General features: G+C 42.0%; 1 protein-coding gene across 1 annotated transcript in view; it reads left to right on the top strand.

The window, feature by feature from the left end:
• TMTC1 (transmembrane and tetratricopeptide repeat containing 1) overlaps positions 1 to 18,220 on the top strand; it is a 260,798-nt gene that overhangs the window by 172,953 nt on the left and 69,625 nt on the right. The window contains exon 10 of the mRNA XM_023514731.1: positions 15,251 to 15,418. Within this exon, the coding sequence (XP_023370499.1) occupies positions 15,251 to 15,418 (168 nt within the window). The remainder of the gene's footprint in view (positions 1 to 15,250; positions 15,419 to 18,220) is intronic.

Raw genomic sequence — 18,220 nt, 5'->3', positions numbered from 1 at the left:
ATTCTGTTCAGTAGCACGATTGTAATTATCTTTTTTCTTCTTTCATTCACTCATTCAAAAATGGGACCAATCTCATGAAGATTTGTCCTTGAGGAAAAAGTGATTTGAAAATTATGAAGGACATTTAAATGTGTGTGATTACATAATGCCACTTAACTCTGAATATTTGAACTGTGCTGAAGCTTGGCTGTTCACGTGCTTATTCAAATGTCATCTTTCCAAGGCTACCTTTCTTTTCAGATGTTTGAAAATGTCACTGAATCAGGAGACACAGTCTTGGTTCTGCCACTTATTGGTTGTGTGACCTTGAGCAAGTCATGAAGCCTTTCCGCACTCAGATTTTCTCATCTTTAAAATAGTGATTTTAGTAAATTCCCTAAAATTAATACTTTGGTTTATGATACTGCCATTTAGAAAAGTTCTTTCTTATAGAACTTACTAGGGAATGTGTTCTTCTCTAGTAGAAGAATAATGAACTTTTAATTTTCTTACTTATAATACTGCACTATACACATGTGTAATTAGAAATGAATTTTATGATCTGTGATTCTCCCAAACCAGATACCTCACAGGTTTCTTAAGACTTTACAGCATCTTGTTTTGACTTGGTTAGGGGGAACGCAACCTTTAATTTTCTATGTTGTCCGTCAGTCCGCACCATTTGGGAAGGAGACTATTGCTTATTAGATACTATTCAATAAGGACCAGAGTACAACACAGATTTTGTATTCTATATTGCCTAAAGATAATGGTCTTATGAAGACTTGTTAATAATAAGGAATAAACCTATAGTATAGAAGGCCAGAAGGTGGCTTTAATTTGTGCTCTAGGTATGTTTTTGCTTAGACCAGTTGTACGTGTCCTGAGTCAGCTTTTCTGACTGGATTGATGATGGAATCATTCTTCAGTCAACATGCAGCGCCTCTGCTATAAATGTTGTACAAGATGCTGAGGCTAGGGAGGCCACGGTGGCTCACGTCTGTAATCCTAGCACTATGGGAAGCAGAGGCAGATGGATTTCTTGAGCTAAGGAATGGAAGACCAGCCTGAGGAAAAGAGAGAGACCCTGTCTTGACTAAAAATAGAAAAACTGGCCAGGTGTTGTGACAGGTGCCTATACTCCCAGTTACTTGGGAGGCTGAGGCCAAAAGATTACTTAAGGCCAAAAGTTTGAGGTTGCTGTGAGCTATGGTGTCACAGCACTCTACTCAGGTGATAGAGGGAGACTCTGTCTCAAAACAAACAAAAGAAGACTTTGAGGTTACAAAAGTAAGCAAATCTCACGATCTGCGTTCAATAACAGAATCTCTCACACTAAACATTTCATAGGTTCTAATGTTTTTAAAAAGTGTTATTACATTCATTGATGCTATTGTAGCCTTAATTGTAGCAAAAATTTTATTGGGTTTTTATTACATTTCGGTCACTGTGCTGAGCATGCTGTGTTGGCCCATTCACACGGTATGCTCTACAGCATGCCCCAGTAGTTCCATGGTTTGCATTCAAATTCTGGCTTAAATAAAATCATAGTTCCTCTGTGCTTGTTTTCTCATTTGTATAAAATGAGGATGATAGTAGTGCCCAACTCAATGAAATAGTGTGTTGGTTAAATAATTACTTACAAAACTTAGAAAGTGTTTTACATTGTCCATGGTCAATAACTATTAGGTATTATTATTGTTGATATCAGTGCCCTGAGGTAGGTGATACCACTGTCTCTAGTTTACAGAAATAAAACCTGGGGTCTGAGAGGTTAACATGCCCAAGGTGGCATAGCTAATGAGTGAAAGAGCTGGAATACAGATCCTTGACTACTGGCAGATTGCTTACCTGCCAGACTATATTACTGCTCTGATAGGAACATCTTAGTATTCTCAATTTAAAAAGAAGGAAGAAATTTAGACAGTGTGCAGAACTTTCAGCAAAACTCAATTTCATGATTAATATTCTAAGAGCCCTAAGATCTGATTCTTCAGAAGTTCTAGGTGACAAAGAATTGTAAGTGCAGCAAACTGTTTTCTAGTCCAGATTTTGGAGAATAACTTGTGAGGAAATAAGATAGAAATTTAGACAGTGTGCAGAACTTTCAGCAAAACTCAATTTCATGATTAATATTCTAAGAGCCCTAAGATCTGATTCTTCAGAGTTCTAGGTGACAAAGAATTGTAAGTGCAGCAAACTGTTTTCTAGTCCAGATTTTGGAGAATAACTTGTGAGGAAATAAGATAGAATTTTAGAGCAGAGGTTAGAATTTCATTCTTCTGGATAAGACCCATAGGTAAATGTTACAGAGGCCTGTAGTTTTGTCACCAATCATTATAAGGAATTTCTCTCACCCCGGTATGTATGTCCTCCAAATGCCCCTGATTATGCCAGTCCTGGCTTTTCTTATATAACTATATCTTAAATAGACCCTTCTATGACTCCATCTTATTTTCTGTAGTCATAAAATGCATTTTTCCCCCAGGAATGAAGTGATTTAAGTTAAAATAAAAGTGCTGAATTTGAAGAAAGCATAAGTAATATTACCAAGAGCAAGTGCCTCCCTCCTGGAACCAGTGTGCTTCATTTGTCAAACTCGGTGAAGAGGCATCTAAAATCAATTTTAGTAAACTAGTCCTCATTAAAAAAAGATGACTATCCTTTTTTTCCCCAAGTTCCTAAATCTGTGCATATAGCGTTGTCACTGAGTCATCATTTCAGGATGATTTCTCTGGCTGGTTAGTGAATCCTGGAATATTATATGTCATTTCTGTGCCCAGTCAGGCCACTTTTCTTCTCCAGAGATGTCATCTCAACAGACACAAATGTCACATAAGCAGGAGGTGCTTCCCCACCCTTTAAAGACTATCTGGAGCTGATGAAGAGTTCGGGCTATTCAGCCAGGTCCATGGTCCCCCATTTGAGAGTCTTGTTCAGATTTTGGGAAACTGAGTTTGGTAGAAGAAATTTGAATGGGATGTTATACCTCTAAGAAATCCATCTTTCTTCACAGTCATCATTGTAACTAAAACTGCAGTGGAGATGTTCTGTCCCTCGATTCCATTTTTATCTAAAATTGTGCGGCTGAGGTGGTTTAGACGGAGTCAGAAATTAAAGCCTGGGTGAGGAAACTGTGCTGTGGCTTTGGAGAGTTCCTAATGGCTTCATCAGAACCATTATATAAATTTTAAAAGCTATCTTTGAAAATGGGGGATTTTCTCAGGAAAAAATTATTACATAACTATGCCTAGCTTTCCCTGTCTCAATGGAGAATGGTAGACTGGTAGGCAAGAGCTTGTCGAGATCTCCTCAGGGATAGAGGGAACTTTCTGGATGTTGTAGGCATCCCCGGGAGGTGTCAGAGTCCTGGATAATGCCTGTTCATTTAATAAACCTGCTAATAGGATTGAGCAATCATGAAGAACGTGTCCCAAGGCCTTTGTACACACAAGAATCTTGTCTTCATGAATCTCCTTCCACTATTGAAGCAGCCATTTTCCATGGTATTAGTACCTCGGCTCTTTGAGGAAAAAAATATATACATGATGTACTCAGTGACATTTCTGAAAATAACAAGATCATCATCTTGCTACCAAAGTTCTCTGTTGTCTCAGAAACTTCAGTGAATGATAGGAAAATGGAGTAAAAAGCTCAATCAGTAATTCTTCTGAGGAAAGTGAATTTTTACTTACATGAATAGCAGGAAGTCATGTCCAGCCCCATTGAAGCCTGGGTGAGTCCCTCCGATCCCAGGGGCTGATTCGGCCATTTTACAAGAGATGTCCAGAATGAGTCAGACCAGCAATATTCTTTCATCCTCAGCCTTTATACCTAACAATGAACAAGCCTTTAAAATCCTCTGGCTTCTGTTGTCACTTCATCCTAACCCAGAAGAAGCCCAAAATACCACCTCCCTTTCATTTGCACTTTGAAATTTGTGCATAAAAGGAACAGAAATAGGTTATCTGTTTAGCACAGCCTTGCATTAGGGTCAGAGTTGACTATCAGAAGAAATCGGAATAATCTTTTCTTCTTGTGACAGAGCTAGTTTTGTGGATATCCTTTTTGAGCAGGCAGGAGAGTTTGGATCTGGAATCATTCTTTCACAGAAATTTTGATCTTTTATTCTTTCCTAACACAAGCATATAATTTTTTTTTTTTGTATTTTGTGAAAACCACATTAAAATCCTTCGAAGAACCCAAATTTTTTAGAATTGATGAATCACAAATAGTTGATAACTCTCAAATGAAGTTATAGAAAGTGATGGAATATTCATTCACATGCCAAAGAGCAAATTCCTGTTGTTCTGTAGGAAAACTTGAGTGTGTTGAGGGAGGAAATGAACAGATGAGGGGAAATGAATGGATAAGAATAAGTGAAGACAAAAAAAATATATTAGTATAGAATATCCTAATATTTTAGGATAGAATGGATCAAGAGGTACTTCAAAAGAAATAAAAGGCTTCAAAATTAGAACGGAAGAAGTTGAGCTGACCTTGTTACAGATGGCATGATCTTAGACACAGGGGTTACTATGAAAGTTTTGAGACAGAGTATGTTATTGTCCATTATTTCTCTTGTAAGAAACATGGTCTATAGTGTCCTTCCTGATTCCACCCTTTCACATTTCGACTTGTTTGGCTTATTGGTGTTGCTGGAGGGCTTTATTTGTTTCAGTCCACATGGATTTTACATTTCTTGATTTTTTTGTACCTCAAACTTTCATAGTAACCTACATGTAGAAAACCCTTAGGACACCACCAAAAAACTATTAGAGCTAATAAACAAATTCATTGAAGTTGTAGAGTACAAAATCAGCATACAGAAATGTATACCATTTTTGTATGCTATCTATGAATTATCTGAAAAAGAAATAAGCAAATAATCTCCTTCATATCTACCAAAAATATTTAGGAATAAATTTAATCAAGGAGATAAAAGGTCTCTCCACTGGAAACTATAATGCACTGATGAAATAAAGAAATAAAATTGGCTCGGCGCCTGTGGCTCAAGTGGCTAAGGTGCCAGCCACATACACCTAAGGTGGCGGGTTCGAATCCAGCCCAGGCCCACCGAACAACAATGATAGCTGCAACCAAAAAAAAAATAGCCAGGCATTGTGGCGGGCGCCTGTGGTCCCAGCTACTTGGGAGGCAGAGGCAGAAGACTCGCTTGAGCCCAGGAGTTGGAGAGTGCTGTGAGTAATGCCACAGCACTCTACCCAGGGGTACAGCTTGAGACTCCGTCTCAAAAAAAAAAAAAGAAATAAAATTAAATGATGAAAGCAAGAAAAAAAGAAAAAAAATTGACAAATAAAATTCAGTGAAAGAAATTGAAAGAAATAAATGGAAAGATACCCTGTGTTCATGGATCGGAGGAGTTAATACTATTGAAATGCCCATACTACCCAAAGTGATCTACAATTTCAGAGCAATCCCTTTTGGGATCTAGTGTTGGCTGAGTGACCCAAGTCCATTTGATTATTCTTTAGTGTCAGCCATGAATCCATTTTTTTTATGCATTGTTATCATGGTCATCTTCAGGTGAGGCTCTCTTTTCGTAACAAGAGAACAGTGCTGTGCACCATCACAGTAAGGAACAATAACTCATGGTCACTGCAGAATCTGAAGAGAAAAGGGGGAAAGGACTAGAGCGAAATGAGTGGGGAAACTAAACTGTGAGTAATGAGAGGGAAAGAAGTCTTTGTATCTCAGAGAGGTGTCTAACTCTTCAATATGGCATTTTCCATGTTACTCACCATGTTTTAGAAGGAAGCCAAGTTTATCAAGCTTTGCCACCTTCCTCTCTCACTCTGCTCCTCCCCAAATATCTAGTCCTCAGTGGGCAAAGCCCCAGCATCAGGCAGTCAGAGACTTTCTGCTGGTTTATCAACCTATGTACCGGATAAAAATCGATTCAAGTCTTACTTCAGGATACTGTGGGATGAAAACAGGAAGACTTTGACTTGAATGTGTTTGGGTCCTTGGTTCTTACTGTGCCAGCATGAACTCTCCATCACACATGTTGAGATCTGTGTGTAGAGGAGGCTGTAAGATCAGAGGTCTGCTCTAGGGGGCGGTGCCCAGGAAGGAAGGGACGTAGGACCACACTAGACAGGTGGTTCTTCACTAGGACATCACGGCAATGAGGGGGGCAAGTTCTGTGGGAGGGTCAAAACCAAGATGGGGAGTCGGAAGGCTTGACTTGAGGGATATAGCTGACTATTACAGAGTTTGAGATGATAGATCACAAACACATACAAGTTTAAAACAGAGCAATGGTCAGAATGCAGTGGGCAGAGAGGAGGTCAAGGTGCTCATGGGATAAAGATCAATTGTCCCATTTCTTCTGTTCAAGAAGTTGTTCTTGGCTCAGGGCACAAGATGTAGGTAAGTCTGAATAGTCATTTGCTGGACCTGAATCCTGGCTTTAATCTTATAGAACTCTGTTAAGTTATAAAAGCTGAACATTTGTGTCTGTTAAGCTCTTAATGGTAGATAGCAAAGGTATAGAAACCAGGATTTGAAAGCAAACTGTAGAGAGTATAATTTTAGATTCAGATGATACTAAATATAACATACATGAAATATTATAAGCTGTGCCAGATAATTGCAAGTCATAATTTCAATCTATCCTGTACAAATGTGGAGATTGGGCAAATTGAAATCAAAGGAAACCAAAGCAGCCTACATCCTGGCCCCTCCTTTCCTCTCCCTTTTTTTCCTCTTCCTCCTTTGGTTCCCTTTGTGTCTCTTCTAAACTCATGTGCTCAAAAGCGAACAATTCAAAATCGAACTCCAGTGAGCAACGCTAGCATAGCAGTTAGCGTTCTGACACACTATGTTGAAGGAGATTGAGAAATGTGCCTCTGTGGGTGACAGAGTGACTCAAAGGCAGATGTCACATACCCAGGCTCCTACACAGTGGGCTGTGACTTAGCCTGAAGGATGTAAGCGTTGCCATTTCAGCCTGTCCTCTGGCAAGAACCTTGTTGTCCTGGGTTAACTTCTTCCTTTTCCTTTTCTCTTGGATTTGGTCCAGAGGAGTAAGTCTCAAACTCTTAACTTCTAATGCGAATTTTAGCAATCTTAACAAATGCTCCTTACTCTTTTGGAAATCTTTGTCTTGCAAATTTTAGGAGGTTTGGGACCATCATTTTGTATGTCTGTGTTTCCTCATAGTACCCAGCACACTAGATCTTGGTTTGCAGTAGTATTGTTGGGAATTAAAGACCAATGAACACATGACTAAGGTATGTGCCTATGCAGTCAGGGCTGTGCCAGTTCAGGGGAATAGAGGAGAGGAAGGCAACAAATACCAGATTCCCCCTTAGGCCTCTGCTTTCAAAGTAAAGGTGATAGACTGTAGAATGTGGTGGTTTATGGAAAAAGTGGTGACAGAATTCAGGTCCTAAAGATGAGAATCTGTAGGAGAGTAAAGAAAGAAGTTTCTAGTTTTTTAGAAGTAGCTTCAGAATTTGATTTTGGCCAAAAAGGCTTTTAGGCCTACATGGAAAATTTAGTTGAGACTCCAGGAAGCCAGGCCTGGAGAGAAGGCACCAGCAAGAGGAAACAGCCCTGAATATGGGCCGTTCTTCTGGTGATACGTAGTCTAGAATTTTATTACCTTTCAGCACAACGTAGATGGATTGATTTTTTTTTTTTAAGTTTACCTTCGTTTCTATGTTATTTTTGGTATCTTCAATTGTAGCAGTTCACCTACACAGAGGAAGCAGCCCCTGGTAAGGGCAGGTGCTTAGGGTGCAAAAATGAATGAAGTGGTATTCCATCCTTAAACAATCTTCCTGAACTTCCAAACAGTTAATGTTTTATTTCTTAATAGGGTTATATATACAAGCTTCCTCGCTGTGTGTTGATTCCCCAAAGAGATTATATTTTGTATTATCTTCACTTTCATGAAGGTAGACGTTGCTGTGTAAAGAGATCCCTGAAATGAGTAGAAGAGAAGATTTGCTTAATGAAGGGCTTGTGTCTGGGGTCTATGAATGAACACTAACATAAATACACAGGGCTCGAATATTTCACATACTACCCGTGTGTCTTATTCAGTACAATACTTGTTTTATAAAAATGATGTCTAAATCAACTCTTCCTAAAGCAAATCATATTTACCAGTAAATTTGCTCTGCAAAAACTTATGATTATCCTATAAGTTGGATATTGTTGGTCAATCTGGACTTGGATAAACTGAGTTTGCTTGAGGCCAATGGACAGATCATGTATTTTTATTAATGTGTAGCTAATAGAACAGTGTGCTAAAAACACACATGGACACAAAAACTGGACATTTTAGAACACTGATGCTTAGAACTTCACCTTTAGTTCATAGAACGTTGTTTCATTTATTCCACACAACAGCCCTTTGATGAAGGCATGGCAGATCATGGTAAGTCCTTATGAGTTGCTCTGTGAGCAACTAACCTATGGCCACAGAACATGTGAATGGTGGAGAAGACCATAGCTCTTTTGACCTAGTTCCAGACTCTTTGTTCTCCAAAGAGTCCTCTTTTTCTCATCTTGAGCCTCCAACCATAAAGTCTAGGCTAGAACACTTGTGTTCCCCTGCACCTCGTAGCATCCTAGGGTCCACAGTACATTGCTCCATTTACAGTAATCTGGTGTAGACACATCTGTTTCTACATGGAATACGCACAAACTTTACACATTTCCTGCCTCTATTTAGCAGGGAAAAAATGCCTATAGTACAATTATTATAGCACAATAATTTAATGTTATTATGTATTATTTTGTGTGTGTCAGGCATTGTGCACAGCATAATTATTATTTCCGTTCACAAAGTAAGGAAGTCAAGAACTAGAGACATAAATAATTTGTCCAAGATCAAACAACAGCAAGTGGGAGGGCCGAGACGCAGACCAGCAGCTTTGCGGATGTCACAGCCCTGCATTACTGATCGCTAGAGGTTACATAACATTTTGGAGATGGGAGGTGAGCTGTGAGGTTGGGAGGCAGCATCTCATCTTCAAAGAGGGAAAAGGGAATGAGATAGCTTCTCAGCAGGTGAACGCAATGGCACTTTTCTCCCAGTTGGGCCGCAAACATGGAAAAGAACAGGAGCACAGCTCAGGGAATAGATCTTTTACACCTGCCCTGGGGTCATAGCACCCAGCTTGAGGGGAGGGACATGCACAGAAATACTTTGGGGAATTCTTTTCTTAGAATATGAACAAACTCTTACTTCCAAATACACTCATTCTTCTGAAAAATTTCCCCGTTCACCTAATGTTCTTTGAAACAAAGAAGGGGGGGGTGGGTACACAGGGCAGCACTAATGAATCTTGGATCACAGAAACTGACAGCTTCCAGGTGAAATCTTATCATTGATTTACTGAGACTTCCTGAATTGCAGCGTCAAACGCCTATTCTCAGCTCAGAATTCTAGGGCTTTATTGTTTCACTATTTCAAACCGCCATCCATAGGACTGGAATAAGACCTCACTACCAAGATAATTCACCAGGTGAGGATTCAACAGATTACAATGAAGTTAATTAGGGATAGGTTTCACTGAGACTTTAAAATGGGGAGTTCTGGCTGGGCATGTTGGCTCATACCTGTGATTCCAGCACTTTGGGAGGCCCAGAAGAGAGGATCACATGAGGTCAGGAGTTCAAGACTGGCCTGAGCAACACAGAAAGACCCCCATCTGTAGAGATCTCTACAAAATATTAAAAATAGCCAGCTTGGTGGCATACACACGTCATCCTAACAAATTGAGAGGCTGAGGCAGGAGAATCCCTTGAGCCCAGGAGTTGGATGGAGGCTGCAGTGAGCTATGATCTCATCACTGGTACTCCAGCTTGGGCAGCAAGAGCAAGGGCCCCTTCTCTAAAAAACAGGAAAAAAATATAAAATAATAAACAAAATTAGGAATCGTTTAAAGGAATAAAATTGGTATGATTGTGTCTGTCTTGAATTACTGTGTTATTCGTAGATACTTTCAGTGGGTTGTTTGAGCTGTGAGCAAATTAAAAGGTAGAGTTTGAGTTTTATTTAATAGCAAAAAAGATCCTCTTTGTTGCACATAAATTAAACAGGATATGAAGCTATATGTGGGTCATTACAGAAGTTTTGTGATACACAAAAGTATATAAAATCCAAGCGGATGGAAATAAATTGAGCCCTCCCAGCAATGCTTACAAGCCAGGCAAGTTGGAACTTCCATGGGTGAATGAGTCAGAAAGGATACTGTCGACTGTGTTTCTTGGAAGAGAAATAATGGACCATTACACAGTCTGTCTCAAAACTTTCATAAAATGCTTAGGTCAGAAGTAGAAAGTAGTTTCAGGTTGGTGTACATGTGAATGGGAAGTATTGTTCTTGTATCACTTAAAAGCTTCTGGGCGAGTTTCTGGAAAGTAGCTTTGGGGCTACTACACAATGATTAGCTGCTAATGAAATTCTAACAACAACAGATTTAAAACATTTGTTATTCAAATGTGAAAGCACAAACATTGCTGGTTTGCGCTTCCTGTTAAATTCCCTTTGAATGTCTTTAGTTATTTAAACACTGCCTGCTAAGCAGCTTGTCAGTAAAACCTCCCTCCAAGTGGGAGATGCCATCAGCCTGTGAATGAATGATGGCGTCTGGGTGAGGAATTCCCTCTGTTTTCTGAGGCGGCAGTGATGCTTCTCAGACATGCTTTGAAAATGTGTCTTAGTTCTGAGCTAAGCCGGGCATTTGGCAGCCCGAGTTTGGCTTTTGGATCTCCAGGTTATGATTTTGTCAAGAGTCAGGGATGTGCACTGGCTCCGTTGGGCTCCGCATGGAGGGGTCTGGTCCGCAGCCCAGTTGCCTTTCCAGCGCTAACCAAGAGCAAAGCTGGGCTCTGGTTTCATCTCCCTGGAGACCAGAAGAGCATGTAGTTCTCATGGGCTTGATTTCCCACTTTCAAAATGGGGCCTTGTCCTGCCCCTCTCAATGGAGAGAGAGCGCGTTTATTCAAGCAGATGTTGAAAGATGAAGTTTCAGAAAGGAGAAATGTCATGATTGCTGTGATAGTTATGTCAGATTTTTAAGAATGTGATACTCTCTAAGAAATTTGCAAACCTAAGTAGGGATTCTTTCAGATGGCTTAACGTTTCTTGAAACCAAATGTCAATACAAGGATTTTGGGGGAAAAAAATTCATGTTACTTGATACAGATGCCTGTGCTGATTGAAGAGGAAAGTGTTCTCCGTCATCTTGGTTATGGTAGGGGTCAACAAACTGTGTATGTCCCTGAGCCAAACCAGCCTACCGCCTGTTTTTATGAATACATTTTATTGGAACACAGCCAGGTCCATTCATTTATGTGGTGCCGGTGGCTGCTTTCCTACTGTAAACTCAGACTTGTGTAGTAAGGACAAAGCCTTCCTGGGCTGAAAAACCTGAAATATTCACCAACTGGCCCATGTCCATTCTCAGCTTAAAGCAATGAGTCTACAGATCCGACTCTATTACTAGGTTCTGGGGCTGTGGGAAAGTTATTTAATTCCTCTAAGCTTTAGTTTCCTCATTTATGAAATGGAGAGTGCTGAGGATTAAAATTTTAAATTAGATAAGGTATTTAAAGCCATCGCTCCAGGCCCTACAAATAGTGTGGAGAGGCCCCCCATAAAGCACTTAGAACAATGCCTGGCATGTAGCAAGTGGTGGGGAAATATGCAAGCCTAGAAAATAGCTCATTATTTTTGGGTTTGGCTTAATTATTCTTGTCTTCTGTCACTTTGCGGCCATTGCTCTGGAGCTGTTGGAATCCCAGTGTTTTCCTACCCTCTGTTCTGCCAGATGGCAGCTCTGATTCCTACAAGGAGGCTCTAAATGACTATTGAGATTTCGTGAATGGAGTAGTTGGGAAGAAAGTAGGTGACACCATATGATAAGGTGTGAGGAACACAGGAATTAGCCAGTGGAGTCACAGTCCCTGCAGCCGGACAGCACATGGAATGTAGCCTCTGGAATCTGAAATGCCTGCGTTGTCCTGCTCTACTGTTGACTAAATGTATAACCGAACTCAGCAAGTCAGCTTACCTTTCTCTTCATGGGTTGAACTTAATAATGGCAAGCCATAAGCTTGTGAGCACGTGCTGGGATCAGATGAGGACATGCTGGGCTTCATGCATGTCAGCTGCTGGCCATGCTGCTGTGTAAGGATGGGGTGGGATGAGAACTGGCGTTAGAGGTGTGGGTGTCTGCACACTATGTTCCCTGGGCATTTCTGCTCTTTGCTCAAATGTCAGTGAGACCTTCCCTGACTGCCCATATTAAAATCTTATTAAAATATTATTGATTTTTCTCCACGTAAAATGTCACTGTGTACATGCCCGTGTGTCATTTACTGGTTTGTTAGCTGTTTCCCCCCATTCCTGTGAGTTCCAGGATAAGGATATTTGTCTGTTTTGTTCACTGATAGGTTCTTGATGTCTATACTAGTTTCAGATACATAGTAGATGTTTGTTAAATATCTGATGAATGAAAGATTAGAGGCCAGAGGGCCTAGTTGTGGTCCTAGAAGTACCCTACTCAGTTTGGGTGGGATTAGCTGTGGCTAGAGGAACAGGTGGCAAATAGACTCACGAACTTGAGCAGCTATTGTGGTCAGACACAGTAGGGACATTACCAAGGGCAGTTGTACAGTATTAAAGAATTGGCTGGGGACAGTAGCTTGTTCCTATAATTCCAGCATTTGGGAGGCTGAGGTGGGCAGATTGCTCTAGCCTAAGAGTTTGAGACCAGTCTGGATAACATAGCAAGATAGTTTCTCTATAAAAAATTTTAAAATGACCTGGGTATGGTGGCAGGTCCCTGTAGTCCCAGCTACTCAGGAGGCTTCATCAGGAGGGTCACTTGAGCCTGGAGTCTGAGGTTGCAGGGAGCTGTAGTGACACCACTGCACTCTAGCCTGGGCAACAGAGTAAGACCCTATCTCCAAAAAAAAAAAAAAAAAAAAAAGAAAGAAAAGAAAAGAAAAAGAACGCAGATTTATAGAAAAGCTTCATACCTTTAAGGTACGTACAACAGGCGAATTGTGTACATGAGAAGAGGTTTTTAGACTTTTTTTTTTATTGCAGGGGGGACTGTGTTCTGGCCCATGCACAGCCTCTGCAAGGTAGCTGTGGCAATCAAAGCCAGTGTTTGAGGAGGGGGCATGGGGCACATGGGGCTCTTTATTGTCCTTAGTGCTGAGAAGGATGGTGACTGCCTGTGGCCAAATAGTGAACCCTTAACCCTTAGAAAGCTGGACCAACCAACTTATGAGAGTCAAAGTGAGGAGTAGGCCCTCCTCCCGATTCCCACAAGCTCCAAGTAACAGTATTCAAACTTCTCTCTCTTGTTTTTCTGTTCTTGATTCAGAAGCTCAGACATTTAGAAAGAACAGGGCTGAGCATGGTGGCTCACACCTGTAATCCTTGCACTCTAGGAGGCCAAGGGCACTGGATCACATGAGCTCAGTTTAAGACCAGCCTAGGCAAGAGCGAGAACCCCCCCACACACACACACTAAAAATCTAGCAAGGTGTTGTGATGGACACCTGTAGTCCCAGCTGCTCGGGAGACTGAGACAGGAAGATCACTTCAGCCCAACAGTTATAGCTTGCTATGACACCAGGGCACAGAGACTGACTCTGTCTTAAAAAAAAAAAAAAAAAGAAGAAGAAGAAGAAGAAAGAAAGGAGAGCAGAAGGTGAAGAGATGTTTTTTTCAAAGGAGATGTGTTTAGGAATGAGAATATTTAGTTGTTTCCTTTTACAAGACCCAACTTGATTCAGTAGAAGGAATTGTTTGAGGGCCAGGCCTGTGTTCTATACAAAATTGGATTTTTAGTCTCTAAAATATTGCCAGCCACATAAGAGAAAGAATGACTAAAAATTGAACAAGTATATGGGTGAGGTTTATTTGAGGCTGTTAATAGTAGCATTTTCTGACTAATGTAGGATTTCCTTATATAAGCTTACTTCATTTTTAACATACTCTATAACAATTTGCAGTCAATCATCTTAGGAAAGAAGCAGCTGTGAACTAAAATGCACACAGCAATGATGGGTGCAAACTAAATGTTTCTGTTCTCTGAGTCCAGGTGGCAGGAAGCATCTGTGGGCACATAGATAATGGGAGGGACCATGTTGTACCAAGCCAAAGGCATGATACCCAGATACAGAGTCCTGCTCTGGGCCGGAGTCAGCAAGACAATCATGTGAATATTGGTTGTCCATGAGGAGCTCCAAGCAGTGAGCTCAGGAACTCTGCTTTTCCAGAGTGAAGGGCTTTGGCTGGCCATGGAAATAGAGATCAGTACCCCATGGTACCAGCACACCTACCTTCCCAGACCTGCTAGGGAGCTCTCAGAGATTGTCCTCCAGAAAGCTGCCATGGCACTTGCTGCAGCAGAGACTCCAAATTTGGACACAAGGTGTCAATAGGGTTATACGTTGACAAGTGATATGAGGGAGCTTGGTTCAGAGAATCCATCTGGTACCCAAGAACATACACTTGGGATTTCTCAGGATGCCTGAGCTGCTGAACTCCTGGACACTCTGAGCCTACAAAAGGAGCCTATGACTCTCCATACTAAAATCAAAGAGCTAGCGCACACTGTAGTGCAATGCTTTAGAGAGCTGACCGGTTAATGATGTCTGAAACACAGAAGTCCATATTTATTTCTTTAGCACAGGACAAACTTTATTAGAAAGTTAGAGACGGGTGCAGGGGCTCATGCCTGGAATCCTAGCACTTTGAGGGGGCCAATGTGGAAGGATTTCTTGAGGTCAGGAGTTCCAGACCAGACTGAACAAGAGACCCATCTCTACCAAAAAAAAAAACAAACAGAAAAATTAGCTGGGCGCGGCAGTGTATCCCTGTAGTCCCAGCTACTCATGAGACTGAGGCAGGAGGATTGCTTGAGCCTAGGCAGTTGCAGTGAGCTATGATGATACCACTGTAATTTAGCCCAGATAACAGAGTAAAACCCTGTCTCAAAAAAAAGAAAGGTGGGAAGGGAGGGAGCAAATAAGTTAGTTATATAGGAGGTGATGCTTGGTGGAAATTCATCGCACCCTCAAAGTAATCCCGTTCTTCCCACCCTGTCTCAAAAAAGAAAGAAAGAAAGAAAGAAACAGAAAAAAGAAAAGAAAGACAGACAGGAAAGAAATACAAAAAGAAAGGGAAGGAAGGAAGTTATCTAGGGGTGATGGCTGGGGGGTCCTTTGCACCCCTGAGTAACGCTGCTCTTCCCGCCCCGTTCTCCAGCATGGGCTACTGCATCCTTTTCGTGCATGGACTGAGCAGGCTCTGCACTTGGCTGAACCGGTGTGGAGCCACCACCCTGATGGTGTCCACTGTGCTGCTGCTGTTGCTCTTCTCTTGGAAAACTGTGAAGCAGAATGAAATTTGGCTGTCGAGAGAGTCCCTGTTCAGGTATGATTAGAGGGAGAAAAGTAGGGCGGTGCCTGTGGCTCAGAGGGTAAAGCGCCGGCCCCTTATACTGAGGGTGGCGGGTTCAAACCCAGCCCCAGCCAAACTGCAACGAAAAAATAGCCGGGCGTTGTGGTGGGCACCTGTGGTCCCAGCTACTTGGGAGGCAGAGGCAGGAGAATTGCCTAAGCCCAGGAGTTGGAGGTTGCTGTGAGCTGTGATGCCACAGCACTCTGCCGAGGGTGACAAAGTGAGACTCTGTCTCTTAAAAAAAAAAAAAAAAAAAAAGGGAGAAAAGTAATTCTCCTCCCCTTTCTTGGTCTGCCTGTGTTTTGTTTCCAAACAAATGAGTAACCTGCCTCGCGCAGTATTTATTAATCCAGAAAATTATCTTCAGTAAAATTTTAAGTGGAAGATGTAATTCTACTTTGGGTTTTATATAATTTTTTCCAATGACGTATAAAATTTAACGCGAGCACATTTTAAGGGAATTTATGAAAGTAAGCCCCTTGGGAAGGTTTCTCGGTGTGTGAATTCCGACGGAAACGGTGTTAATGATGAGCTGGGCTGTAAAATCGGCTATAAATAAAATGAAACCGATAAGCCTAATTTCATCGTTCAGTCAAGGGAACAAGAAAGGTGAACACACACCCAGAAGCAAGAGAAATGCAGTTCATTTCTTTCCCATATTCCACCATGTTAAATAGTGATCCGCCAGCCAGCTGCTTTATTTTGAATGTTAACTTGGGGTGAGGACGTGAAAGGCTTTTTTTAATCTCCGGGTAGGTTTTTTCTGTGGTGTAGAAGCTGCTTCTGAACATAACAGTGTCCCATTCTGACCCTAAACTTGTCATTACATGTACACATTCTTTGGGACTGCTGGTCATGACGCTGTGTTTCTGGAGCTCAGTCTATCTTCACTAATGCCTGGGGACCTTGACGCAGGCTTTTAGGAACCGCCACACCTGACACCACCGTAGTATTTGAGCTGTCTCCCCGTGGTCTCCATCTGGGCCCTCTTCCACCTTCTGTCCTCATTTACAACCCAAGGGGCTGATTCCGTCAACACGGCTTTGACTTGCTTCCCTGCCCAGCTGGCACCCAATACTTACTCTTTGGGGGCAAACAACTGAAACAGCATGGGAAGCCCATGAGAGAAAGGGAACCATTGGAAGAGTGTGGGAAGCATTCAGAAGTGCAGAAACTGCGTGCCGCTGGCAAGAAGCAGGCATCTGGACAGCGCATCTTGAGCACCCTCTTAGGAACAAGTCTTTTTGTTTCTTCACATCAAAGTCCCAGGAAGATTAATTCCTGTGGCTGAGCTTGGGCTTAGGACATGTGCCTGCCCGTTTCCCCAGCCAAGGTCCTGAGAAGCCTGGTCTGCCCAGGAAGCCTCCTCCGACCTCCCCCCATGGAGGTGAGGCTGGCAGAGCACCTTGGCCTTCACCTTGGATCTCACTTAGCGAGGGGAGAGGGAGCCTCCCATCAGGAGATGCGAGTAGTGGAAGAAGGAAGAACAGACTCTGTGCTGCCAAAAATCAATGAATGAGTGAATGAATGAACAAATCAATAGACAAATGAACGTTTGCTGCGCTCTTCTACTACTTTATGTTATTTCTTAAAATATAAAGTTTAGGTTTATGTTCCAGAAGATTTTACAAGTCTGCCAATCTTACGCTCAATAAGATTTTACCAGTTTGCCAATCTTAAACCTATAGAGGTGAATTATTTATTCCTCTCTTCCATCAGAAGAGGCAGACACAGCATCCATCTCTCCCAGAAAAATAAAGCTAAAATATCTTATTCACAGCTCTATATCCCCTGTATTACTCAACTCACTCCTGAAATTCTCTCTTTATAAATACTTTAGCACAGCTGCTGCCGATAGTGCCGTGTTGTGCAGCTGCACGTGGCTAGAATTTTACAAGTCACATTGCTTTGGGGAGCTCCCGGGTTCAGCCCCAAGGTCCAGATCTTGTAAACAGAGAGAAATAAAGGTTCACTGGGCTGCCAGAAAAGCACGCTGGATGCATCCTGTAGCTCTGTGACACAGGAGAAGGTAGAGCCTCCAGCAAGGTGGGGGTTGGGGGTGGCAGCTCCCATGTGGATGAAATGCTTGGGTTTCTGAACATGTCAGACTCTGGAACTTGCATTCCTGCAGTGGTGGTTGTTCGTACAAAGCTAGTCACAAGTCTGTGAGTAGGTGCTAGTGAAGTATGTTGGCCCATGTTCGTGCTTGTGGAACATGGCACTGGTTTTGTGGTGGGTTTCTCAAGTTGCATTTCTAGTTGGGTAGATTTGTGTTTCTGCTGAGCCAAAGCCAGAGTAATAAGGAGATCAGAACTCTCCAGTGATTTCATTTGAAAAAGCCTGCTGATTCTTCTCTTTTAGACGCCACTGCAGCTGTTCTTTCTTGTTTGTGTATAAATAGTCTTCTGTGTTCCTTTTCCTGTCTTGTCTTTTTTATTGGGTGTCACAGGTCTTGCTCTGTCACCTGGGTACAGTGGTGCATGATCACAGTTCCCTGTAGCCTCCAGCTCCCAGGCTCCAGCAATCCTCCTGCCTCACCCTCCCAAGTAGCTGAGATTATAGGCAATCAGCACCATGCCCAGCTAATCTTTTTTAGATGTTGTATAGAGACAGCTTCTCATGGTATTGCCCAGGTCTTAGACTCCTGGCCTCAAGGCATCCTCTGACCCACCTCAGCTCCCAAAGCGGTGGGGTTACAGCTGTGAGTCCCCACACCCAGCCTCTGCCATTCTATTTCTTTTTTTTTTTTTTTTTTTTGAGACAGAGCCTCAAGCT

Source organism: Otolemur garnettii, unplaced genomic scaffold, assembly GCF_000181295.1.
Source record: "Otolemur garnettii isolate 467f Iridium unplaced genomic scaffold, OtoGar3 scaffold00057, whole genome shotgun sequence".
NCBI lineage: Eukaryota > Metazoa > Chordata > Mammalia > Primates > Galagidae > Otolemur > Otolemur garnettii.
Note: the sequence above shows the minus strand (reverse complement) of the source record. Positions and strands in the feature narration are given on the sequence as shown.